Raw genomic sequence first — 27,835 nt, 5'->3', positions numbered from 1 at the left:
TGAGCCAATCGCATTATCGCATTTGTGATAAACGTGCTGTTATTGGTGTAATTCCGCCAATTGCAACGTGCGATTACGTCGGTGGGCGTGATTGCAGTAGCTTTAGCCTGCTAAATGCTGGAGGAACCTCGGCCCATCAAATTTGTGCTAAAAGATACTTAATCGATTGAGAAATACGGAGAGAGGCTGCACGCGCTGCAGGAGGTAACGATAACATGAAGTGGACCATCATGTGTTTATGCACGGATTTCTCTATTGTTTGATCGACGTGTCGTCGTCGCGCTGTTTAGTTTTTTTTTCCTCTCTAACTGCCCGCACGGCATAGCTAAAGTAGGCTAGCATACAGCAATGTAAAGACATCGTTTAACGTAATTACAATACACACGAATCAGTTGTTAATGAAATATGGGGTATGTTTGAAATGCACGTTTTTCAAAGAAAAGCTTTCGTAAGTGAAGATGAAGTATTGGCCGTTCGCACACAAATGTAGGCGATCATAGTAGTTTCTCTCTGCTAAGCTCGTCGTTTACAACTGATTTCATTAACGTCCAATTCCCCGTGTGATCAAAATCCAAATAATTGTTTTATAATTTCAACGGCTTTGAAAAATTTCACTGCTGACTTGGTCATTCCCCATGCTCGAATGATTGTTAATCAGATTGCATTTAAAGAGTCAATGTAGGCCTTCATTTGTTTTGATTAGAACAGCGAGTCACTATGTAGTACTCTGTTATCCCGAAAATATGGGTGACATAGAGTATATTCTTCAAAGGACATTATCGCGTCATGCATTTCCACGAGGAAACTGAAAGCTCGGCCAGCTGTTTACTCTATTTTCTGACATAATTTACAGTTTGATCGCTGTATGTTTGTTGTAGTTTCTAACGACACTAACGTGACAATGGGGAGTCTCCGCAAAATTAACACTTGTATGGATGCTAAAATGTGATGTTAGCATTTGTGTGTTAAAGCGAAAGTCGAGTCAAAAAAATTATTCCCATATTGTGTTCGATGCAATCCAACTAGCATAAACTCTGTATTTTGATTAAGATCGCGTGGTGGTAAGATTTTGCTGCTGAATTAATATGAAACAATTAGAATGATGTGTTTTAACTATTGAAGGCACACAGAGCATATGATCACACACAACATTTTTGACTTTAACTCTTCAAATATGTAAGTGAAATGAATGATGGGTAGCATGTGTGTGTGATCTTCAGCTGCTGGTGGCCCAGTTGCTCTAGTGTGGGTGGTTTTGTAATTTAAGAAGTTGTTGCACTTTTTGTCTCTTGGCTGTTCAAGAGAATATGTTGAACACATCAACAGTTCTAAGTTCTGATACATCTTTTTCATTTGATATGATAACCTATTTTGCAACGTTTGCATTTACCTATTTTGCAAAGTTTGCATTTACTGGAAATCACCCGAGTTTTAATGGACAGCGTAATTTGGGAACGGATGTGAGACAAGTTGTTGACAGGACTACTATCCCTTGCGCCCACCGCTTCCTGGGCCAGATCATTGTTGTAATTGTTAAAATTGTGTATTCTGATGAAAGTCAAGAAGAAATTGGCCAACAATGTTTATTTGAGCTAGAAAAGTCCTCTCATTTGAAATTGAGCAATGAAGAAAATACCACGTTATATTGGAGAGATGGTGATGCAAAGATGGATGCGGCTGCTTTGATGGCAAAAACTGATGAGTGCTTTACTGCTATCAACAGCAGCTTGGGGTGGATAAAATGGAAGAAAATGTATTACAATTCTAAACTTAAAAAGCTGACTTAGCCGCTGATGTCGCCCACAAACCATTGCTCGAACTCAAATTTATTAGTTACTTGACTTGTGTGTACGTGCTCCTTATCATCTTTCTAATCTGTACATTTTATAACAGCACAGAAAACCATTCTTTTTAGTTGAAATATAATCCAGGCACTTAATCACACTATCATTTTCCTTTGTAAGGTGTTATATTGTATGCTTTAATGCGGTTCCAGCCAAACTTGGGTGAAAAGTTAAATTAGTCGTCCAAGCCACCCCCCCCCCCTTTTTTTTTTTTTTTTTTACCCAACCCATTATTATGGTACTCAACCTGCTTGCAAGGTCAGTTTTGCTTTTCATTGTGAATTGATTAGACTCATAATATACATGTTATTTGCAAACTGCAATGCTTAACCAATTATTTTATTTTATTTTTTGCAAAACATTAAGGCTGTTGTAGGTGTTCATACAAGTCTGTTGTAGTATGTGCTTGATTTCTTTGAAGGCTTAATTTTTTTCAATGGTTTGCACTTAGCAAATTTTTTCCATAATTATTATTTACTTTTTTTGTGTGTTTGTACTTGTTCATACAGTATATACTGCTTGTTTAAAAAAGGTGCAATAAATAGACATGTTTGACCAAACAATTGCCTTTCAAAAAGTACTGCTGTAATAATATAATAATAACATACATGTAAGAAATGTCAATCATTCAAGTCAGTGGTTCGCAAACTGTATTTACAGCAAGTACAAAAAAGTGTTGCTCTGTTTAGCTAGGATGCTTCATGACTCAATGTTAATTCAGTTTTTTCTATAATGTAAGATTGACAATGACTAAAAATATTTGTAAGGATGGATGGCTTTTTGGGCCCAGTAACGCAGACCGGAGCTCAGGTAGCGAGAGGTAACATCCAAAGATTTTTCTTGGTAGTGTTGATCTCCCTCTGCGTCGCTCTCCTGTTGGCACCCCACGTACCACAATGCAATGCAATACGCCAGTATACTTTCAATAGTGGTTCGGTAGAAGGTCACCAGCAGCTGCTCTTTAAGGTGTTTTTTTTTCTGAGCATTCTAAAGTGAAGTTACTGCTGGGTCTTCTGCACCCATGCTGTGGTTTTGATGGTCCAGGAGAGGCTGTCGGAGATGTGGACTCCCAGCAGCTTGATGAGAGGACCCTTTCAACAGAGGTCCTGTTGATGATGAGTGGGCCTGGGTCTCAGCTGTGTTGTTAAGTCCAGGCTCAGTTCTTTGTTTGGTTTTGTTGCTCTGTCCCCGCTTTTTATAAATAAGACCATGTTGGTTCATAACCTCCTCTTACATTATACATTTCATAAAACTTTGATTAAAATGACACGACCTGGTCGCTTCTTGATGACTGGATGCCAATTCACGACTCTTCATCTGGGAATCCTTTCAAAATTTACATTACATTTAGTCTATCTTTCAGAAAAGATATATTACAAACTGACAAATACTGAATGTCTGCATTTTCCTCTCTAGGTTTACCTGCAACCCTCAAAAGCATCCCCAATGGCAGCCAACGTAGTCATGGATACGATGCTACCCCCTCACCCTGTTCCAGCATCATTGCCTGCAGTTCAAAATGGAATTCCTGTCCAAGAGCCTGCTGAAAAACCTAAAACAGTGGTGACCTCACACCCCGTTGCCTCCGCTGCCACACAGGCTCAGCCTCCACAGCCACGTATTGCCAGTGTTGTTGCCACTGATTCTGAGATGCCCCCGGATCCTCCCCTTCCACCGCCACCACCGTCCTGCACTAAGAATCCCAACTGTAAGATCATGACCTTTCGTCCGACCATGGAGGAATTTAAAGACTTTGCCAAATACATTGTCTACATGGAGAGTGAAGGAGCTCATCGTGCCGGTCTGGCCAAGGTGAGCAGAACACACACAAACTCATTTTATTGATTCGTTCCTATTAGGTATTAGCTGATAACTATTTTGACGGTTTATTGTGTTGGTAAAATGTCAATAACCGCTAATACCATCTAGCCATTAATGAAAACTTTTTTGTTTTTCTTTGTTTTGTTTTAACTTCAAACAAGATGGGCATTTCAATGGGACAGAATATTATTGGCTGCTTGCAGAGTTGACCACAAGTTGCCTCTTTGAAAACAATTAGATGTACTTTTTTTTTTTTTTTCTCAGCTGCTTATCCTCACTAGGATCACGGGTGCGCTCGAGCGTATCCCTGGTATCTTCAGGCAGTAATCGGGGTACAATCTTAACTAGGAACCAGTCATTCGCAGAGCAACAGAGAAACAACCATTAACACACACAACTACACTTACACAAGTACACTTACACAGAGCAGTTTAGAGTGACCAATATATTTCATGCATGTGTTTTTTGGGATGCGTGAGAAAATTGGAGGACTCTAAAAAACCCAAGCAGGCACGGGAATACATGCAAACTTCACACAGGTGGAAGCGAAACCACAGTCTCGACATTTGAGGCAGATGTGCTAAGTAGTCTGCCACTTCATTGCCAATCATTAAATATTTTTGCTGCGACTAAGTGTTAAATTAGCACCTGAATATGTTGAATATTTGACACGGAATGGGTATACTTTGATAGAATTACAAATCCAAAATATCGTGTTGTAAAACTTTTTCATTCTGAACAGGTTCTCAAGGTCTATGGAGAATGCCAACGGTTGCATCCATTGAAGTTACAGTATATCTTACAATATCAATGCATTAAAATGTTAATATCAGTGTCCTCTTCAACTAGGTGATTCCACCAAAAGGTTGGAAACCACGGAAATCCTATGAGGCCGTTGAAGATATGGTGATCCCAGCTCCCATCACGCAAGTGGTGACTGGTCAATCTGGTCTGTTTACCCAGTACAACATCCAGAAGAAATCCATGACCGTCGGAGAATATCGCAAACTGGCCAACAGTAAAAAGTGAGTTAACATTTTCACAAAGGACTCTGAAAGCCAACATGATAGTCTTCTTGGGCAATAGAGGGTTGAGGTTGATTCATGTCGATTGAGAGGCAAATATCGCTACTGGTGATTATTTTAAGAATCGATTAATCATGAATTGGATTAAGCAAAAACCTGCCCTATTTTTTATCCCTTAAATATAAACCAGGACATTATTTTAAATTGCCAGTGCAAAAAAAAATCCCCCACAGATTACGAATTAGGTTCCATTATTCCATAGTCTGGTTCAAACTTGGCAAATGCCTCTGGAGTTGCTTTCCATAGCGAAAGCAGTGTCAGCACTGCAGAAGTAACATTTACAATATGCACAAAATCTTGCCATTATTGATATCCCCCCCCCCCCCCCCCCACACACACACACACACACACACACATTTTTTTTTTTTTTAAATGATTGTAGTTCTCACTGTCAGAGTGTTATAATGGGTCTTGTCCTGTGTTAGGTACTGCACGCCACGCCATAAGGACTTTGATGATCTAGAAAGGAAGTACTGGAAGAACCTGACTTTTGTGTCACCCATCTACGGCGCGGATGTTAGTGGGTCTATCTATGATGAGGTTTGTGTTTAGTGTTGAATCAGTTTTTTGTTTAAGTGCAAAAGTTGAGCAATGCCATACCTCTTTGTTTGTTTTTATATAAACTAACAAAGAGGTATGGCACTGCTCAACTTTTGCACTTAAAGGCGAATTAATAAAACGGGCAATTCAAACCTATGTTAAATAGCTAATGTGTTTAGAACCCCAGATAAAAACATCAAAATTGTACATACATATAAAAATTGGTATCAAAATAGTATAGTTAGTGCTACGTATATATAACATACATGTATACAATCAAAAAACATCATAAAGAAAAATATAGAAAGGATTTATTTACCTTTGAGTGCCGCTTGTTATGCCCATATTCCCTAATGAGGGTTATCTCCAGCAGCGTTTCCATATAAATTATCTTACTTCTTCTTCTTCTTTAACATCACTAGCAATCTTGGGACCCATGGCTAGCCCTTTAAACGTTGAATTAAGCAGTAAAATTCTCTATAAATACGTTTTTTTTTTGGGTTCTTTATTTGCCAATGTGACAACATTCGCTTCTACCATAAGATAAGCAGTAACCTACCATCACTATGATGCGATAATTTGGGGGGGGAAAAAAAACATACGCATGGCGTTTTGGGAGAAATCTCGCTGGAATTTTTTGACCATTTTTCAGTCAGAATTTTTCAGTTAGCACGACTTGCACTAGATTCTGTGAAACCGCATCACTGATGTACAAAAATAACTCAGTAGGTAGATTAACAAAGTATCAGTAAACGTTTTTGTCATATTGTTGTACAGAGGTCCTTGATTTACAAAGAAAACACAATGGAGCAAGAATTTCATGTGGCACAAGAAAGCACACTTAGTTATCACTGCTCTGTACTACAGCTGTATGATTGTTGAGCATTCATTCTTTTGCTTTGGATCAGCTCGCTACTGTAGGAACCAAACTCAGTCCTACCAAGGGCCCCCTGTAACTGTTATGTGGTAATCATGTGCCTCATTTGTAAGCAACCTTGTAATGTATGTACTCTGGTATAAAATGTTTGCTTGAAGTCTAACATTTCATCTGAGATTCAGAGGTTCAGTTATCAGGATATTTTGGGTGCACACAGAGCGACATCTGCTATAAGTGTCTATTAACACAGTTTAAATAAAAGGCTTTTTAGAGCTGTTGCACCATCTGGTGGTTTAACTACAAATGTACAGGTTGACCCTAATAAAGTAGGGTCTGTTTACTGAAAAGACCTTTGGTATCAGAAACATAAAAATATAGATATTATACATTCTCATGGGTCACAGAGTTTGAAACTATTGAAAATGCATTTTGTCTTTCATCAGGACATTCAAGAGTGGAACATTGGCCACCTGAACACGCTGCTCGACATGGTGGAGCAGGAGTGTGGGATTGTCATAGATGGTGTGAACACTCCTTATCTATACTTTGGCATGTGGAAGACCACCTTTGCCTGGCACACGGAGGACATGGATCTCTACAGCATCAACTATCTGCATTTTGGACAGTCCAAGTCTTGGTAAGAACACATTTATTCACCAGTTCTTTAGATTTATAATAATTGATTCATTTCTAATGAAAAATGGTCTAAATCTTGCATATCGTCACTTTAAGGTCAGTTTATTTGACGTTTTTAAATTTATTTTACATCTCCAGTGATTTAGGCATTATTTACAAGTCCACTGGAGTCATAATGCCATGCAGGTGACCAACAATACCTCGGCGTATGACCAGTTGACCGTTGTCAACAAACTAAGCACCCCAGATATAGGCGCATGCCACTCCTCTCTGTCCCAGCCAATTTCTGGTTGAAATGATACATGCAATCAATACTGAGCCCTATTATCTTTTTAGTACAGCTCTTGTAGTCATTCACCTGTGCAAGTGTGGCCACTCAATCTCTTTTAATGTTTAGAAGAGTGAAAAAGCACACCTTCACATCTTTTGCAGCTCCTCCTGACCTGCACTTACATAGTGAAATAACATCAGAGACTTGTAAAAGTTCAAGTCTTGTGCAGTGTGTTTTTATTCTCAAGATCAAGACATCGTGTCACCATAGTAACAGTATCCCTGAGGGTGAGAGCAGGATGAATTTAGTTTGATGTATGGGACATTATTTATCCCTTGTATATATTTGGGATGTTATTTTTGCTTTGCATCTAATGAATTAATTGAACATTTAGCTGATGTAATGAAAATCTGTTATAGTGAACAATTCAGTGCACTGTCACCACAGCTGTTGTTTAATAAAACACTCTGAATACAGCTCATGCCATTGTTTTTCACCTAGTGCACAAAATGTGGTTTAGATGTACAGACAATGACCAATATGGCCTTTTAAATATAACAAACTTTGCACATAATGCTTTTGATGTTGGGTAGTTTAATGCTCGATGCAACCGGAGTTGGAAAGCTGAGGCTGTATCTTTGGCCTACAGATGGCAGTGTGATACCTTGTCTTGCAATCTCTGACCAATGAACCCTCACTTTTTTGTCCATATAATTTTTATCCACCTCTCATTCAGTTTTTCTCTCTGTGTTGTTGAGCGCCATTTTTGTTCTCTTGTTTTTCATTTAGTGTTCAAGTCATTGTGTCACTTTTTCCCTGTATACCGGGTTAGCCATCTCATTTAGTGGTAGTGGTTAGCTGACATTTTAACTGTTGCTTATCCTTTTACAGGGCAAACTCTCAGCCTCTTGCTTTTTACAAAGTTGCAGAGTAATAACTTAAAACGAAAAGAATTAAATCATGTCAGATTTTTTTTTTAAATAATACAAGACTATGCTACCTCTTTGTTATACTGTTACTATTGTCTTTCAACATGATCCAGCATTCCTATAAAAAATTGTTCTCCGGTAAAAATGTTCCTGTGCTTGACCAGCGTCTAATGATTTTGTTCCCTTGTCTCTGCAGGTATTGTATCCCACCAGAGCATGGTAAAAGGCTGGAGAGGCTGGCTCAAGGTGAGGCATTTAATGTACCGTCCGTCCCCCCGTCATTCAACTTAGCTTTAGTATTTTTACGTTAGCTTATAATCAGTATGGCTGGATAAATGGAAAGACCTCCCTGACCTAGATTTTCAGAAACAGTTTAGTGAAGCATCTTTGTGTGTTGTTGCTCTAGGAGGCAGCAGATGCAGTGTGGAAGAAGTCATTTGACAGAAAGTGCTAAAGAAAGATGGAATATGAAACGAAATCAAGTGTGATTTTGATGTTTGCCATGTTGGCTTATTTTTAATTGAACCACTGTTAATTAAGTTACAAAAAGTGTCATAAGATAGTTGTTATATGGCAATTTTAAATTTGGGTAGAGTTTTGAGCCACAAAGGATGTGATTCTGGTTTCATCCTAATCAGAAATCAATTGCAGAGGCAGCAGAGAAAGTCTATCCTTGATGTGACGTACAGTGTCCTTTGATCTTCATCTCAGTCTCCTGTAGCAGTGTTTTGATCTCTGAGGATAAGCTTGTGTTTTGCATGTCATGCAGGACCTGAGAGGATGACGAGAGTTTTGCAATCCGAAATAATATATTATATATTAAACACAATTTGTTCTCTAGTGTACTTTTATTCCTCTTGCCTGCTAGCACATTAAACAACTTTCTTCAAAATTTTGAAGATATGCTTGTGAATGTTTTCAAAATTTTGAAGGCATTTTTGCGAATACTTTGTCACTTGAAAAGTAGGTGGCTTCAAACAGCCTTGAGTTGTGTAACACATCTAGATGTAAATACCATGAAATAACAGCTGCACTTAAGACCTTTTGTCTCATATTCATTTTTTTCTGATCTGAAACCTAACCTGAATGTCTTCAGTAGACAACAAATACAAAGGAATTGACCTTGCTGTAACTTTCTAATCAGCTTTGTTATTGGCAGTGATCTTTTAGGAGGCTGCCAATTACAACCTTCCTCTTTCTCTTTCAAAGCAGCTGGCACTACATGTGTAAAGTGGGGGGAAGGGGGCACTAACATTATTTAACAAGCACCCATTGACCTATTAAAACTCTCGTCAGCTCTGTCTCTCACTGTTTATGAGGTCCTAAAAAAGACAGTTATGTGTGTCGTAGGATTGCCTAATGGGGCTTTGACAATAGTCTTGTTTCTTGCAAACCCCTTTCTACATTTGCCATGATGGCAGTTGTAGCTCTCTTCCTCCTTACGTCTGCTCGTCCTTCATTTACAACATTCTACCGCGTCTAGTAGGCAGAAATGGCTATCACTGTACCAAGTGATAGGCGTTATCATTTTAAAACTCAAAAAGACGATATAGGTATTGTTCGGGCTCTGTCAGCACATGATTCACATTTACCATTTCCAAATAATAGTGATAGGAAAATAAAGCCTCATGAACCACTTTTAATATTGTTTTGGTCCTCTAGATGGCACTCTTAGTTTAAAGATGCATTGTAAATGTAATACATCTCCATTGCACTAGCCTTTATCAGCCCAAAACCCCATTTTAAGAAGTAAAAAAAAATATCAAGTGTTTCTTTTCCTATCGCTAACTAATGAGGCGATCTTGTTTTCTTTCTACGGTGGACCCAAGAATGAAATGTGTGTTGATTTTACTGTCAGTCAAATCAAAGGGGTACCAGGTGGGGATTTGGGATAAATCCATGACATCCCTCATCCACAGATAAGTACAGATATAAACTTTCCTCAATTGTATTCTCTTTTTTTACGTTTCGTGCCAAGAAGCCTTTTTTTCTTGTTTTTTTTAATATTTGTTCACTTGGAGCGGTAGAGGAGGGTCTGTTGCTGCTATCTACTGTGAATTGCAAGTTGAGAAAAGTAGTAAGCCAGGCAAAACACTCATAGATGTCAACGATGCACCATGTAGAGAAACGCATAATTTAAGCTGCCAAAATGCATTTACCAATGGGTGATTAAGGTAGTCACTTAAACTTATGTTGACTCTCATCTCCTCAGTATATTGTCATCTTAAAACAAATTTATTTATTTATTTATTTATTTATTTATTTATTTATGAAGAAGCATGTAGACTCACTGGCCAAAATGATGTGACTTTGTTGTGTCAGTGAATGAGGGCGATGTTCACAGCGAGCGTGGTAAAAAGAGCAAAGATGATTGATAACGTAAAGAAAAAAAGCTGTGCGGAATCTCACATGCAGCTAGCACTTGTACAGTATGATGAAATCTGTACATCTTGTAAGATTGTGTTTAATATGACCACCTATAATGTTTTTTTTGTTTTGTTTTGTTTATTGAAATTTTTGTGATTCCTTGCAGGTTTTTTCCCTGGTAGTTCCCAAGGGTGTGATGCTTTCCTTCGCCACAAGATGACTTTGATATCTCCATCCATCCTGAAGAAATATGGCATTCCCTTTGACAGGGTGAGAAGTAGCATCCAAATTTCGAAACTTAGATTCATCATTTTTATCACGTTCTTTTTTTTGAAGTTTTCATTACAAAATCTCCTGCCAGATGCGCAGTCATAATTAAATTAGGAGTTGGCTTTCAACACTTCTTTCAACATTTAGTTAACGTTCTTTGTTGCAGTGGGACAATAAAGTTGTGTGTTATAATCACTAGGCATGGGTGGGGTACCAATAACACTTCCGGCGATACATGTGAAAATGATTCTCTACAATTCTCTACAATATATTAATATTCATTATATATTAATATTGATAGTTTTTTTTTCATTGCAATACTGTACAGGTAAAATAACTTTTAATTACATACTATGCACTATACAATTGCCACCTCCATGTCATGGTTTTGTACTCGAAAAACGTTGGTACTTTATAGTCCCCTAATTCTGTTTGTTGAAGAAATGACTTGAGTAGATCTTAAATTTTTTGCCATTCTTATGTACGCCATCAAAATACATTTTCATGTGTTTGAACAGGTAACTCAGAATGAAGGGGAATTTATGATAACTTTTCCTTATGGCTACCACGCTGGCTTCAACCATGGCTTCAACTGTGCTGAATCCACAAACTTTGCCACTCTGCGTTGGGTTGACTATGGCAAAACGGCTACTCAGGTAGGATGATACAGATAAGGTTTCAGTATTTTTATATCATATCAAAACATAATTAACATACTTAGATTGTACTGTTATGATCTAAAAGCTGTACCTTAAATATAGTGCTACAGCGTGACTAAAAGTACTCACCCTGAACAACATGGACCAAAATTGTACTCTAGGAAATGTAATTCTAAAAGTGAAATGGGTATTAATAATCAAACTTGCACCGTGGAGGTTCATAAAACATTTTACAGGCCAAAGGCTGCCTTTTTCACATAGAACTAAGTTTGAGTTAAAGCCATTTTTACTACAATTTGCGGTTTCTTAATTAACAGTCCCTGTGATCACCTCCACTGAACCATAGGATCTTGAAGGAAAACTGTCCTCTTCTTGAAAGTTCGTCCTGTAAATTTAATTGTCTTACATCTAATAGTTTCCACTGTTTATCTGATGGGTGTGGCTAGTTGACTGGCTGTGCCGTTGATTTAATTAGACTGACATAATCCCAAAAAGGAAATAAAATAATTTTTATAAAATAATGTGAAATCCAGTGACCATTCTGACTCAAGACAAAAGGCGTGAAAACGCACCCATGTTGCCCCAACAGAACTGTAGAATGGCCATATATTGCCTGCATGGTGGAACAGTGAAGGGAGCAGAAGGACACACACACTCAAAAAAGTGAACCTCTGGAGGGGACTGAGGTCGAGGGATGTCCACCTGAATCTCTGTTGCAAGACATTCTGCAAAATTGCCATCATCGATTTCGAGTCATTCTCCACGGCATTTGGCGAGGTACTTTCAGAGGGAGGCTGGAAATGAGCCCCTGCAGGGAAAGTCCAATCCGGAACCATGGAAGCAAGTGTCTGAAGCAGTCAGTGATCGACGTCTACATTTTACACGTTCAGTACAAAAAAGAAGAGCCTCGCCAGAAGACGCCAAGGCTTTTGGAAGTAGCTGATCCTGAAATAGAGGAGACATCCAATCAAATTGAGAACATGCAACACCAACATCAGTCTCCGTCTTTGTGACCCACTGATGGCTTGCTGGACAACTCCACTTGAAGGAGGAAGCAGGAAAGGAAAGAAAGAGCCGATTTGGGGTTTAGCACTCCGCCAGGGAACAGGGGCAGAGGTGTTTGCCCCATTAACAGGAGGGGGCATGGACAGACCTGGAGAATCCAGCAAGCCCGGCGCATATGCTAGTATGATTCATTGTCAGTGCACTTCGAGTCACGGCAACGCGGCTGTCACAAATGGAGCACAGTACAGACCCCTCTTAGAGAAAGAAGGCACGTGACTTCAGAGCCAAGCAAAAATCTGGCTGGTGGCGCGGAGGTAGAGTACAGGCCAAGGTCTGAAATTGAGCGTAGCGCTGAGCGTGGGTGCGAGACTCAGCCAATACAGGGCAAGGCAAACCACACGACTTGGCGTGCATACAGTGTCTGAGTGAGCATGAGAGGATGCTGTGGAGGCAATGCCGAGAAGCATGCATGCAACACGACCAACACAGGTCTGCTTCACGGAGAGGATAAAAGACAAAAGCCATGGCAAACCAACATTTAAAATAACCTTTTGGCATGATGGCACAGATCACAAAGTATACACCAACAAAGGTGAGGAGTACACAACAAAGCCAACAACGCTGAGAACCTAAACAGGGTGGCAAACCACACAAAAAGCACTGGAAATGGTAGACCCGATATTTCACAAAATAATCTCGGCTTGTGAAGCGAAGCCACAGCTCTTAAATGTCGCACAACAAAAACAAGGCGACACAAAGATCAAACACCAACCAAAGTGTCACAGCCACTGGAGGCCGGAGAAAATCATGGTCCCAACCGACTTGGTAAACCGATGGCGTGCAAACCAACGGACAAGAAGGTTCTGAGAGACATACTGCTGAGTGACACAGCCTTTTATGGGGTCACCCGGGGGTCACTATTGGCGTTTGTTGGTATACATTCTCATTATGCACTTGAGCAAAGGCTTATTCTGTGATTTAAGCCCCTTCAGTTTGGACGGGCGAAATAGACCAACAAACTCATGCTCAAATAGTCCATGTTTGAAGTGAAGGCCAAGGCAGCGGTTTCCTGTTTTTCAATAGCCAGTGACATATGACAATTTCAGAGATTTATGAGATTCTTATTTGTGTCACAGAGCAGAAAAAGGGACATTTAATAGTCTTATTTGATGTGTCACCTAAATGATGGAAACAATGTTCGTTTGCCACAGTGTTCCGTCATCATCCACACGTCAATTTATACTAATGTTTGTGCCACTCAAGTGACGTCCAAATGCAATGTAGGTTGGCTATTATTTTACTGGGAAGAGCGACCCATCCTGTTGTTCAATAATTGAACACAAGACCCGCTGCACAGCTCAGGAAATGATACAACGTGAATGTAATACAGCAAGCCAGGAGACAAAATATTTTCATCCACCTCTAGTGTGCTGTCTTGTTTTAATCTGTACCCATTTCTTTCTCTATCACATTTTTCATGTGGATGTTTTTCTTATGTGTTAGAGGTTCCTTTGATGAAAGCGCTTGTATTTTGTGCTTCTTTGAACATAAAAACAAAGTATTTGCTCCTGCGCCTCTCGAGGAGTGAAGGAAGGACATTGTAGCATACAATAGAGGACATTGCATTCATTCAGTCACATCTTAACACAGAGTTTTTATTTTGTATTTATTTTTTAACATTTTGAGGCTAAAATATTGGCTGGACTTACAACAATATTATTATATTGTGTGGCAACCATGGCCAATTTGTTAAGATCATCTCGTAGGGGGACCCCAGTTAAAGACCATCCCACCCCCAATTTTTCAAGAACTCACCCATGTTGAGCAAAATGCCAATAGCCTGAACTAAATCATGGATGCTTAATTAGCCCAATGTCAAGTTTGCCACTAGGAGAATGTGTTTGCTGTGGACACTACTGTAATGAGTTAATTGTAGAAGTCAAGTTAATGTTTGTGTGTAATATGACTGAAGATAATTCTTCAAGGCATTAAGAGCATGAAGTAAAATTAGCATTGTCGTCATTACCACTCAATGATTCTGTCCTTTTTTTGCTGCTACAATATAAAATCTGTTTCACTTGAACGATCTTAGAATTACATTATTTGAGCAAAGATGACTTGATATTTCCCCACTTTTGAAGCCTCAGTTACATACAAGCCAAAAGATGTTTTTTTGAATTATTTAACTTCGGCAGGGGGTCAAATTTAAATGACACTTATTTTCACCCTTCATATATGTTGAGGACAGCATGAGGTGACACAAGGATGCGTTACTATTTTTTTTTTTCTCCCATCTAGTGTACCTGCCGTAAGGATATGGTCAAAATCTCCATGGATGTTTTTGTGCGCTGCCTTCAACCGGATCGCTACGACTTGTGGAAGCAGGGAAAAGACATCATAACGTTGGATCACACTCGGGTCACAGAGCTCAGCAGCCCAGAACTGGAGCGCTGGCGAGAGCATCGCATCGTATACAGAGCCAACCTTCTGCGGAGGTGAGCCACATTGTCCATTTTTAAAGAACGACAGGTTGCCTGAATCTGTGCTCTGATTTGACTTTCTCGTCTCTCTCCAAGGGCCATGCAGAAAATGAAACAGTTCCGCCGTCTTAAGTTGGAGGAGGTGAAGGTGCTTGCTGAAGAGGGCATTGAGTTAATTGCTGCTGATTACCAGCGTCAAGTCGAAGAGCGGGAAGCTCAGCGGAAGCAGGAGAGAGAGGAGCGTCTTGCCAGAGAGGCCATGATTACTCTTGAGGCCATGGAGCGAGAGGAGCAGGAGGCTGCAGAAGCTGCCTCAAAAGTGTCCGATACGTCGGCTCAAGGGGGTGAGTAGTTGGAGCGCTATTAAGAGCTTGAACTTTTTCTGTTGTTTTGTTATTTTTCTTAGATTAAATTAAGACTGTTTTTTCCATTCATGTTTACCAGAGCCAGAGGCTCAACAGCAGAGCATGGCCGAGAATATGACGGAGGATGTTGAAATTGATGTCGAAAAGCCAAAACGTACCGCCATCACTGGATTTCAAGAAGCTTTTGAAAAGTTTGCTGCGTCACGGACTGTCTTCACAGATGACACAGAGGAAATAAGTTGCGAGCAGGTATTTTACAACTTCAAAATGTATTGTTCCTTAAAGTTATCATATACATCTAGGCACATAAGCATGTTTTAAAAATACTAGCTTGTGGTCTTTCATATATGAAATAAAAATGTTTTGTCAGGCAAGCTACTCCAGCATGAAAGTGACCACAGAGGTCAAGAAGAGCCGACGTCACCCCCTCACCAAACCACCCAATCGGTCTCCATTGTCTGTTGTCAAACAAGATCCGACTGCTCCCAAAGGTATTGTCACACCATTCATTGGATTTGTTTTTGTTTTATTGTGGATGTGTGGTTGGCAAATCCGCTTAACAGTTAAGGGACCTGAGTTTGACTACAGCTGGATCCAGCCTTCCTGTCACCGCGTGCTCCCACACTCTAAAAAACATAGATGACAGGCATATTAGACACTCTAAATTGTCCTTAGGTTTGATTGGGTGTGTGAATGGTTGGTTGTCTCTGTGTGCCCTGCAATTGGCTGGCCACCAGTTCAGGGTATCCCCCGCCCACTGCTCGAAGTCAGCTGGGATAAGCACAAGCAAGCCTGTTCTCCTTGTGAGGAGAAGCGCCTATGGATGGATGGGTGATTATTCTTTGGGATTTCAAAATGCAAGTTTACCCATGATTACTGGGACTGTTAATCCATGTACTTTGTTTTTCATCTTTGATACTACCACTAGTCATTGTCTCTCCCACTGTACTACAACATTTCAAATATGCCCCCATCATTTATTGATTCAGAGAGTGAGGGGGGAAAAAAAAATAAAACAAGAATACCCGATAGTGATCATACATTTTCAAGGTTTAGGCCTTTTTTAGTTTTAGAATCGTGACACGCATTCATTGATCTAGGGATCATGAATTGCAATTAACTGTTTTCAAAGTCACTTGAAATCTAAGCTAGATGACCCGACTTGAGGCTTGTCCTTCAGAATTGTTGGATGGATGGCAAGGAAAAAAGAGAAAATGATAGATGTTAGAAAAGGGTTATTAAATGGAAACCTGAGAAATCTTCCTGTGTCCTCTTCAGAGCTGACAAATTGCCTAGCTTTGTAGCTTCAGGAGATTCACTGAAAAATTGATTCTTAACCCATGGGAGCAAGTCTCTGCTATTTGTGTCCATAAGCCAATTTTATTTCAAGCGCTGTCCTAAAGTACCAAACGAATGTCTTTCTTAATGAATACTGAAATGTCCAACACCATTTGGTGCACCTTGGGAAAACAAAGCTTATACATTTTCTATAGTTGAAAATATATTTGTTGCTTTATAATCAATTGACACATTTGGTATTGTAACCTTTTTCACATTAAATTAGCAACAGAGCGTTCCTCGCCTGTGACGGTGGAAAGCAGCATGGAGAAACAGGACCAACTCTGGCAGAATCGCTCCCGCAACTTCTTGGCTGAGAAGGCCTTCAATTCCGCTGTGTCAGTACTTGAGCCACACTGTGCTGTCTGCTCCCTCTTCTGTCCATATAAGAAGGTACCTACACACACTGCAGGATTGCAAATCAAATGCATCTGTGTGAGAAATAAAGTTCATATTATCATTGTGATTGTCTTTTTAGCCAAACCAAGAGCCCAACACTGCAAATAACAGCCCGGCTACCAAGATCCCTTGCCATGGCAGTCGAACCCGCCCGATTGTCCCTGAGATGTGCTTCAGTGTTAGGACAGGAAGTACTGAGCCGCCACCCACCAGCAACTACATTGGAGAGGATGGAACCAGTGTGCTGATATGTTGCTCCTCATGCAATATGCAAGTTCATGCTAGTAAGTAATAATGTGACTAAGGAAGATGCATACAACACAAGGCGTAATCACAAAGCCGTTTTTGAGTACTTACAGTGCTATACTGTAGCCGCTATAACAGTTCTTATTTGACAGAAGTCTGAAGTTTCATACACATTTGGTGGACATCTTAGAGGTCCATGTTGTCACTTGACATAGGAGTTGCAACATTTGTTAAACTCAGTAGATTCCCACGCACTGAAACATCTAATTTTGCAGCTTGCGTCATACCCCAATACTGTAAACGGTTAAAAAAATCATGTAGTATCAAGCACACCCTGACTCCATGTCATAGATGCACAACAATCTTCCTATCATCCCTTGAAGGTGCAGTAAGGCTTTTGCAATGACCAGTTCATTAGCGGTTAAGGGCTAAGCTGGACATAGTTGTGGAGAGGCAGCACAAGAAACAAGAACTGTCAAAACTACTTTTGTCTCAGTTGTTGTCTGAAATGGGCATTCAGCTAAATAACCTTGACTCTCTCTCTGTCTAAAAGGTTGTTTTGGCGTCAAACCGGACACAGTTCAACAAAAGTGGAAGTGCTCCAGATGTGAGGCAGGCGCCTGGGCAGTGGTATGTAGCATGCATTACGTAATTCCTGCAGCAAGTTTCCACATACACACAAATACTCTGTATTGATAAGGTCAGTGGATGAAGCATGAGATAATCTGTATTGTGGATTTTTTTTCTCTGAATTTCAGGAATGTTGCCTTTGCAATTTACGAGGAGGAGCTTTAAAAATGACCACAGACAACAGGTATGTTGTGCTCAGGCACATTGCCAATACTGTACATTAAAAAAAACACACACACACACATACATTGTTCCACCCAAACCACTGTATAATTGAAAACCTAAGGAAATAAGTTCAGCAAGTCATATTTAAAACATCTACCTTGAAACTCCACAGGAACCATGTTTCCTGCATCATTTTCTATACGGACCTTTCTTGCCAGGTGTATGTAGTGTTGCAACGGGAGAAAGGGAAAAAGACTCTCAAAAAACAGAGGTTATCACAAGTTATGTCAAACCTTTGCTAATATCAATCTGTCACTTGAGCTCTTGGTTTTAAATGGGTAATGTAATGCAAGCAATACAAAATTAGTGACACTGCGAAGCCTCAAGTTGCTTGAGATTAGAAGTTTTAATGGCTTGTCCGCTCTTGAACTAGGTGGGCCCATATCATCTGTGCCATTGCCGTGGCCGAAGCTCGTTTCATCAATGTTATTGAGAGGGAGCCGGTGGATGTCAGTGCTGTTCCAGAATCACGGAAAAATTTGGTACGTTAATCCACCAACATACAAAACATTACCGAGAAAAGTGATACAAAAACAGGCAGTGAAGAATAAAATCTTACCATGTAATTGATTACATACATTGCTCACTGCAGCCGATTTCCCTCTTTGCTTTTCATGCTCTCCTTCATTATTCAAGTGAACATATGCCCACAATTGTACATCATAGCATTTGTTTTTTTTATTTTTTGTTCATTGGCTTCATTGCCATCCAGCCATCCACCTGTCCTCCTGTTTACCATTGTGGATGGGTTAGTGGGTTCTTCTTCAAACTGAGGGAGCGATGGGGGGGGGAAATGGATGTGCTTAGGGATGATGAATACTCAAAAGTAATTTGTCTCGACACCAAATGAACTACATCAATCTTAACAGGTGGCGACAGTTTCCCTATTGCTATTGTGTCTTTATACATAACCTATCCTCTTCCTTCCTCTTTCCCTCTTTCTCAAGCTCTGCTTCTCAAATTCTGTATTCTTTCTGCTCATTCATTCCCACTTCACAGGCAACCGCATTGCACACTGCTGCATAATCACAAATAATGCCATCTCTTTCGTTTTACCTTTCTGTGAATAATCTATCAAAGACACACTGGGTGACATTTACATCCTAGTGCTGTCAAAGCAGGTTTTCCCCAGCTTGTCTTAAAAGATCAAGAAAGATGAGGGAAAGCTCTGTTGTAATGATTTGGAAGACTCTGCTGATCAGATGTGAACATGCAACTGGAGAACTTGTTTTGATTTCACAACATTCAGCAATTTGCAATCCTCCAAATTTGTACTTTGGCTCATTGGGGATGAAGGGATTTCCGTGAAGTTTTGCTCTTTGTCCTGATCTACACTAGTACTTCCAGTTTGCATGATTTAAAAAAAAAAAAAAAAAAAACATTCCTTTCTCACTAATGTACTTTTTTTTTCTTAATCTACTATTTCAAGGTCACATTTAAATGTTGAATATTGTAAATACTTTGCACAAAATATGTGGTCTGTTACAGTTGTGAGCATGAAAAAAAGTGAGACCATCTTAAATCTGCTCATTTATTTTGTTATGATTATTTGACTATTGCACAACTACTGTAATTATTCTCGGTCAACCTCTACCTGATTTGCAAAAAATATGAAGTAGGACAAAGCTAGGACACTCTTAGCACAAAATCCAAATGCATTTAATATTCCAAAGGATATTTATTATATGCTGCACAAGTACAAAATAATAATTGAAATTAAATGAAGAACTATATTTTTATCTTCCTGATTACATGCTGGCATTTCATCAGTGTGTTTTGCTTTCTGGTTATATGTGGATCAGTGCACAAGTGGAACTGCATGTGTGTTTAGTTGAAGTGAGGCAGGTACACAGCATGGAAGGCTCGGAACTTTTTCCGGTTATTGGAAAATGTTTGTGCCTAGAAAAGAAACTCATTACAGGTAAACTCGAATTGCAGCCAAAGCCAGAATTGTGGCAGACTTGGGATGGCTTTAATGCTCACAATGTTCGGAGGAAATAAAGCAATTTGTAGAATGGATGCTCTCCAAGGGGTGTTTGCAAACTTGTGCCAGAGCTGTGATGAGGGCATGTGATGCAAGTCTCCCAGATGCTTGTCAAGATAGGAAAAACATCCCTTACGTTGAATTCACACGGGGGCGTTTAGAAATCCACCTAAAATGTTTCATCGATATTGTGTCTTTGTCTTTTGTCCTCATCACAGCGTTGTGTGTTCTGCCACGGCAAGACTCACAATAACAACCGTGGTGCGTGCATTCAGTGTTCAGAGGAGAACTGTGCAACATCTTTCCACGTTACCTGTGCCCAAATTGCGGGAGTTGTCATGAGTCCAGCCGACTGGCCGTACGTTGTGTCTGTTACCTGTCACAGGCATAAAAAACTGATTCTCAAGGTAAGTTTACTATGCTCAAGTAAACTTGACCTTTGTGTTGCTAGCAGGAAGCTATAGTGACTATAAACTCTACATGCACTTCTTGTTTTCAAAACCTTTTCCACCAATATGATGTACTGTAACCTGTGCAACTCAGTTGACAAAAAATTATTCTGAGAGGGAAATTAAACAACTGGGATAAACTTGTTGCAGATGTGCACCCTACCCAGCCCCATGAAACTGGGCCTGTGGCTGTGCCTTTGATAAACCCCAAATAAAGTTCAGATGTCCTAGTAAATTAATCCTGACATTTTGGTGGTTCGCGGAGAGCTTACACGGCGCCAGGAGAATCTAGTTGTTCAAAGGTATCTCTCTGGAGGAGGGTTCAAAAGGTTTCCCAAGGTATTAAATATACCGTAGATATAATGATCATAACGAATGGGGAATTGATCATGTTCAAATTGTCACCTTATCTTATTTTTTTTAGATGTTTTTTCCTTCATTCTCGTTGAGGAAATAAATAATGCAAAGGGGTTTGTTTACGTTAACTCTTTTTTTTATCTTTAACTTGGAAAAAAAAATGCTACTCAAAACGTTTGTCAAGGCACTAAAAAATCTGAATTCTATTTTACTATGCTATTTTTCAAGATACCAGAGTGCTGCAGAGGCATCAATTCTTTGCAGGTTTTCATACAGGTTTGCTATGGTCCACTGTGTGTCACACTTCTTCTACCAGCATAATGAGTATTTACAGTGCTCCATTTGTATTCAACAAAACTGACAAACTAACACAATTTAAAATACTTGCATGTGAATCAGGAAAACCACGTTATCAAAATTGCAACCTCCAGAAAGAGTCAGGGCAGCTTCCTCAGAGCCACATGCAGGAGAGGTGAAAGAACGTGGCCTCACCAGGAGCCCCTGAAGACCTAGATCATTTGGAAATGTCATGAATTACTGGCATCAAGCTGCAGCTATTATCAAGTTGTTAAAGATGTTCTTGTGACAATGAATCAAATACTTTAGTTTTTCAGGAATTGACGACTGAGTGCATTGTTTTGTTATTGTCCCCACCAGCCACGCACACCAGCCAAAATTCTCCCCGGCCTGACCTTGGGTCAAAGGGTAATTGGACGCAACACTGATAGCTGGTACTACCATTGTACCATCATCGGCATGGCAACACAAGACTTCTATGAGGTCAACTTTGACGATGGCTCATACTGTGACAACATATATCCGGAAAACGTAACAGTGAGTACTTTACAGATAAGGTAATGTTAGAGCATATGGATAAGATGAAGTTTCCTGAAGTAAGAGACCTGTCTCTGTAACTTTTGTGTAAAGAACACAAAATCAAAATGGTATTTATTGGACATCAAAGCAGAACAATGCACTGGATCACACTTGTGGTCAATGCAATGCAAACGGTCCGTTAATTTCGTAGATAAACCCATCTTCTTTCTCCCTCAGAGTCACGACTGCTTGCGTAGAGGGCCTCCGGACGTGGGGGAGTTGATTGTGGTCAGCACGTCTGATGGTCAAGACCTCAATGCTTCCTTTGTCAAACAACACACCCACAAGGTGTACCAGGTGAAGAGAAATAAGCACAGTAGCTAGATAACACTCAATTTGCTATTGAGAGCAAATTATTCTGATACTGAAGTTGTCATTGAAAATTTGAAGACCTATAAGTTTGCATGAAAAAAATCGTTCCCAGCAACCATTATTTAAACACCTTTTGTATTAGTGTGCAGGAACCCTTTTATTTGTATTTTTACTGTGCAGCTTATTTATGCCAGTACTGTACAATGATAGGTAGATCAATTAAATTGTCCTCCATTCCAGGAGTAGATATTTAAATTTACCAAAGTAGGGCAGTCCCATTGGTACTGACGTACTCGACAGACCGACATTATGTCGACGAAACATTTTAAAAACGGCAGACTAAGCCCAATGAAACAGTGTATTCCGTGCGTCATTTTAATCTGTCGTTTGTAATCTTCACCACCTGTGACCTGTCACCATGGGTAACCGTTTGTCATCTCACTCTGATGAATCTTCCAAATTGCTGAGAAATGATTACGCTGCCATATAGTTGGGTGCATGGAAGTGTAAACACAATCTAAATTGGCAGAAAGTATGCACACATTCACCCAGGTATATTTTAATGGTAGAGCATTAGTTTGCAACGGCTATTATGAAAAGAGAAAGTGTCTTTAATGTATTGCACAGAGCAACACTTTTGCCTCATTTAAGTAGCTAGCATTGCTGGGAGGTCAATGTTTGCTCTGCGTTTCAGAGTCAAGGTTTCATAAACTGAAATTTATATTGTACACCATCTTATACAACCCGTTCGTTGCATAGACCAAAAGCCAAACCAATCTTTAGGTTTAGGTATTAAGAGATTACACGGTAAATGCATGTTTGCCATTGTGGTGAGGGTTTAGTCCCGTTTTGTTCTATGTATGGCTACCTAATTGGGATGATTGATTCCGTTTAATTGAAGCGAGGCAATTTTGTGTCATGACTGACATGTTTCTGATGTCGTCAAATTAATTATATTCTTGCTATGATTTGCAGGTTGAGTTTCAGGACAAAAGTCAGCTGTTGCTAAAACAATCAGAGATCCATATGCTTGATCAGGAACTGCCCAAGAGGGTCCGAACTCGTCTTGTGAGTATTTTTTTGGAGGCTGTACGCTGCATTGATGCAAAGGGGACATACCTTATTGTGGAAACGCAGTTGGTCTCTTACAAGTCTCTTACATATGGTACTTTGGAGCTGTATTGTATTGTTTAAAAATACATGAATAAATAAAAAACAAGTTGCAGGAGCCACTCCTCCCACAATCCCATAGTTTATATTCATATTCATATTTGAAGTATAAAGGCATGAATTTGAATGTATTGAATTTACACTGCATCTTTAATTAAACGAGTGATTCTCAATGAAATTTTGCAGAGCCCTCCCTAGGATAGAGAAAAATGTTCGCCCCCCCCCCCCCCCCCCCCATTTGATGCGCTGACTATAGAAAATTTGTATTTTTTTGCAATTACACTTACAAAAGCAAAGCCTTCTTCATGGGGCCAATTGTTTCCAATTCCAATTGTTTATGTTTCACCCTTAAATATATCCTGAATTCTGCGTGATTGTGTGTTTTAGGCCATACCCACAACCCAGGAGGAGCTCCCCGTAGCAGATGAAGCCGGCGCGGCCAAGCGTCGTTGCCTGCCCTCCAATTCTACCCCGCAAGCCAGCGCCCTGCCGGCCGCGTCCCTGCATGCCAATGCCCGGCCGGCCGCGTCTACCGCACGCACCAACACCCCAGTGGCGACGATATCGTCACCCCAGCCCAGCACCCCTGTAGCAGCGCCAGCATCAACACAGTTTAGCGGCACGACTAAACTGCCAGCATCACATTTTCTGTCCTCCGTGGGTGCCAGACCATCTGCCATGCCCGCTTCCCTCAGTACAACTCTGATGCTTCCCGAAACTCCGATGGACACAGGCGGTGCCGTATCGAATGTTTTGACAGAGTTGAACTTGGCCTCGGACCCCACACTAATGTCCCAGTCCGCCCCGTTCCATTGTCAGTTGAACTCCGATCCTCTTTTGTCAGCGCAGTCCCCCGCGCCGCCAGCGCCCCCGCTCACGCCGAACATGTCGGACAATTACATGCCAAGCAGCGGCTACGTTTCCTACATGGAGACCCTCCTGCAGTCGCATTTCCCTCCCGACGAGGGGGCGGGGACTTTGTTTTAGACATCAGCTCCATTCCGTTATCACCCAGCTTCAATGGGGATGGACGCTCAAAGAGGGGACGGTGTGGTGAGTGCTGTAAATGTGTTGCACCGGCGCCCAAAGATATGAAAGCACTCTTTTAATAGATGTAACTATTTTGATTTGGTGTAATTGCAGTGGCGCTTTTGCAGCAGCTCATCAGGACGGGACTTTTTGTTCCCCCATTTTGTTTCTGCTAATATTATTGTTATTCATGTTGGGGGTTGTATTGGTGGCAGTTTATTATTATTTTTTTATTATGGACTGTTTATGTGCTTTGGTGTTGTCTCTGGGTGGTATCAACTCAGTACCTCGTTGCAATGATTCATTAATGGAAGGCTCGCATTACTGGAGTCAGGAAGCTTATAATAATTGTGTAGGGGGCAACTTGTACAGATTTTGTTTTTTGTACAAGTAACCAGCAACAAATGTATCTATTTTCCAATGGAGCCACATGTGTGTGGCTTTGAAGCTAGTCGTCACACACATATAGTGTTCTTCAACAGATCATTTTCCCTCAAGTGTTTTTTTTCCTGCAAGAGTTAAATGAGGCAATGGATTTAAAAATGTATTATTGGTAAAGTCAGTATTTAAATGTCTTAGATATTGAATGAAGAGTAATATTAACACAGTAGTTAACAAAAAAAAAAAAACCCTTATATGTATTGCCATTATTTAATGGTCATTTGGTGACTCCCGGTTTCCACTTAACAAAACAAGTCTCAGGTTTCCTACATTCAGGAAGTAAATTTAGTTGAGGGCTTTGTACCGCTAAATAACCAGAGTTAGGTCACCATCCTCTAGTGTTGTAGAGTGATTTATTCACTCAAATAGTCCATTAAAATCATTCACTTTTAGTAAATTTGTTGTATAAACATAGGAACCCAAAGGTGAGATGATGGTTGAAATTGCAATGTATAACCTCAATGTTGTATGGTTATAATATGTATCTTAGTTTATCCTTTGAATTGACGTCGCAAACATGGCCATCTTAATTTTTTTTTTTTTTTTTTTTACTGGTTTTCTTTAATAGGTCATTCTATAGCGGCGCCATGGTGCTTGTTTTCTTTGGCCGTTAGTGCTGCAAAGATCTTAAACTACTGATGGAGTTTTGTTTGTTTTTTCCCGACTTTCTCCTTGTACATAGCACAGGTCTTGCGTATTGTGATTGAATTCTGTAAATGTCAAACATGAACACAACCAGCCCACCCATCATAACTGAGAACATGTTTGGTTTTGTGTCCAAATGAAATGAAGTCATGAAAAAGGTCATATTTCATAGGGATTAAAGTGGCTTGCTTGTCACCAGATTGTCTTGTCTGTCTGTAAAGTGCACTTTTGGTTCATCTCCTGTACATTTGGAAACTGATTTACATTTTCATGAAAATGTGCAACCATCAGGTGGATTCGACTTCATGAACACTTCGAACTGTGAGGTTGACATGCTATTCACATTTAAATATCACCTCCAAAAATAAACCTTTTTCTTGAAATACAACTACTTTCTTCCTAACATATCTTTTTAGTCTTCTAAATTATGACACACACAATAAAATGATGGTTGAAAACTCATCTGAAGGTTGCGACCGTGTATTAGGGTTTCCCAGCAAAACGAAAAAAGACAAGATTCGTCAGCATGGCAAGATTTAAAGTGACCCATTCTCATACATGCGTACTACTTAGCATTCGGAATAAACAACTGCCAGCTAAAACCCAAATATGTCCTCCCTGATGACATGAGTCAAATGGGAATAGGTTCATCCTGCAGTCCCTCATCTTATGCCAGGGGTGTCAAACTCATTTTAGCTCTGGGGCAACATGAAAGAAAAATCTAGTTTCAAGTGGGCCGGACAGGTAAAATCATATTATATAGCTTAAAAACTGTGCTAACTATATGTAGAATTTTGCAATGCATGCCGGCCTGGTCCCAATTCCTCACGAACAGCCGGGTATATTGTTGAAAAGTCTAATATGTATATTGTTGAAAAGTACATTTAAACAAAGATATAGCAAGTCAAATAATTTGATGACCTGTGTATTCCAGTAAATCATTTAATCGATTAAATGTGTGGTAAAATCTCATACATTTGGAACATGACCAATGAGGACAACATGGAAATGGAGAGAGAGGGAGAAGGTCATGGATCCACTCAGCACACACACGTACGCACACACACTTCCTGCTTGTGTCTGTGCATATGCCAAGACAGCTTTGCCCTCGCATGCTCAGGGTGACCATTAACATTCTGAGGGGCCTGCAGCTGGGGATATGCCAGCCAGCTTGGCAATTACTTTAACCGCTCCCACAGTTTGATTTTTCCATCCGCTCCAGGAGCAACATTAGAGAGATGCACGTGCAAAAAGGATTCCAAAGGACAAAAGTTTACGTTGACCCAACTGGACTTTTAGGAACCATATTGAGAACATCAATTACCTCCATGAGACATGCCCGTCCGTCTTCTACAGCCAGTTTTTAAAACCATGTGTCCATTTCTACATTCTGCTACGGAAGACTTCCAGACTTCAAGTCAATTGCATGCACACATGATGTGTGCTTGCTCTATGCCCGGGAGGAATGGCCATTTTTGATTATTTACCAGAAGCATTTGAAATATGACTTAGCACACTTTTGGTAATTTAACAGCACCAGTGATCAGAGGAGATGTTTCCATCTACCTTTGTCCTTTATTGGCATTACAAGTAGACATCATTCATGTTATTTATTTTGTACAGACCAAGTCTAATATGTTATTTATAGTCTTGAATAAAATGAAAAGTTATATTTATAAACATATATATATATATATATATATATATATATATATATATATATATATATATATATATATACAGTCGGCCCCCGGCTTACGAGCACCCTGGTTTACGAACAATTCGCCTTACGAGCGTGGATCAGGGAGATTTTTGTCCTCCGCTTACGAACAAACCTCTCGCCTTACGAGCAATTCGACATGTCGGCCATTGAGTATGTAGAAATGTTCTCGTTTAATTGCGTCAATAAAATCAACAGTAACGACATCATCAATCATCAGTAGATACTTGTGGCAGTAACGTGAACGCTATTGGTCTTACAACGTCACACTGACTGTCTCACTCACGGTGTCTAAATATATTACCATTTAAGTGTAGTGTTTGTACAGCTAAAGGGAAAAACAGCTGACATGAAATTAAATGTGCCGATTGCAGGACAAAGAATTGTCATTGTTTTAAATGTGTGTTTTTTTTTAATTAATTGTCAATACATTCCAACCGTTTAAAAAAAAAAGTGCGAATAATTATCAGTCAGTCACGGAGATGCGAATATGCTATTGGTCGATTAAGGTCACCCGGTCTCACTCATGGAGATGCTATTGGCCGGCGTCACACGTCAATCACAGAAATGCCGATATGCTATTGGCCGAACGCCTTTATCTAGCTTGATGGGACAGGATGGAAGGAAGGAGAGAAAATTAGTGAAAAACGGAATGTTGTGAAGACTTTGCAAACTTTATCTGTTAGACATAGCTTCTAAAATTACTAGCAGCGGTAAAGAAAGAAATAAGAGGATGATGTTTTAGTATCTGCGTGATTTGCACCCTGACTGAAAGAGTTACTGTAACACTGTAAGACCAATAGCATATCTATCGCCGTGTTAACTTCGAGCGTTGGACTCTGCCCCCCTCTGCTTACATCCAGCT

At 40.0% G+C, this 27,835-nt stretch overlaps 1 protein-coding gene across 1 annotated transcript; it reads left to right on the top strand.

Moving 5' to 3' along the window:
• Nucleotides 1-90: 90 nt before the first annotated feature.
• kdm4b (lysine (K)-specific demethylase 4B) lies at nucleotides 91-25,445 on the top strand. The gene is made up of 22 exons (XM_088426062.1): nucleotides 91-204; nucleotides 3,261-3,656; nucleotides 4,515-4,690; nucleotides 5,176-5,290; nucleotides 6,611-6,804; nucleotides 8,200-8,249; nucleotides 10,537-10,640; nucleotides 11,159-11,296; nucleotides 14,603-14,799; nucleotides 14,881-15,128; nucleotides 15,229-15,398; nucleotides 15,520-15,640; nucleotides 16,714-16,880; nucleotides 16,966-17,170; nucleotides 17,686-17,762; nucleotides 17,891-17,946; nucleotides 18,361-18,469; nucleotides 20,190-20,378; nucleotides 21,435-21,611; nucleotides 21,831-21,950; nucleotides 22,941-23,033; nucleotides 23,523-25,445. The coding sequence occupies exons 2-22, from the start codon at nucleotides 3,291-3,293 to the stop codon at nucleotides 24,120-24,122; spliced, it is 3,672 nt and encodes a 1,223-aa protein (XP_088282188.1). The 5' UTR covers nucleotides 91-204; nucleotides 3,261-3,290; the 3' UTR covers nucleotides 24,123-25,445.
• Nucleotides 25,446-27,835: the final 2,390 nt, after the last annotated feature.

Source organism: Hippichthys cyanospilos, chromosome 10 (assembly GCF_059441005.1).
Source record: "Hippichthys cyanospilos isolate Australia breed blue-spotted pipefish chromosome 10, RoL_Hcya_1.0, whole genome shotgun sequence".
Taxonomy (NCBI): Eukaryota; Metazoa; Chordata; class Actinopteri; order Syngnathiformes; family Syngnathidae; genus Hippichthys; species Hippichthys cyanospilos.
The sequence above is the reverse complement of the archived record's forward strand: the minus strand, read 5'-3'. Positions and strand labels throughout refer to the sequence as shown.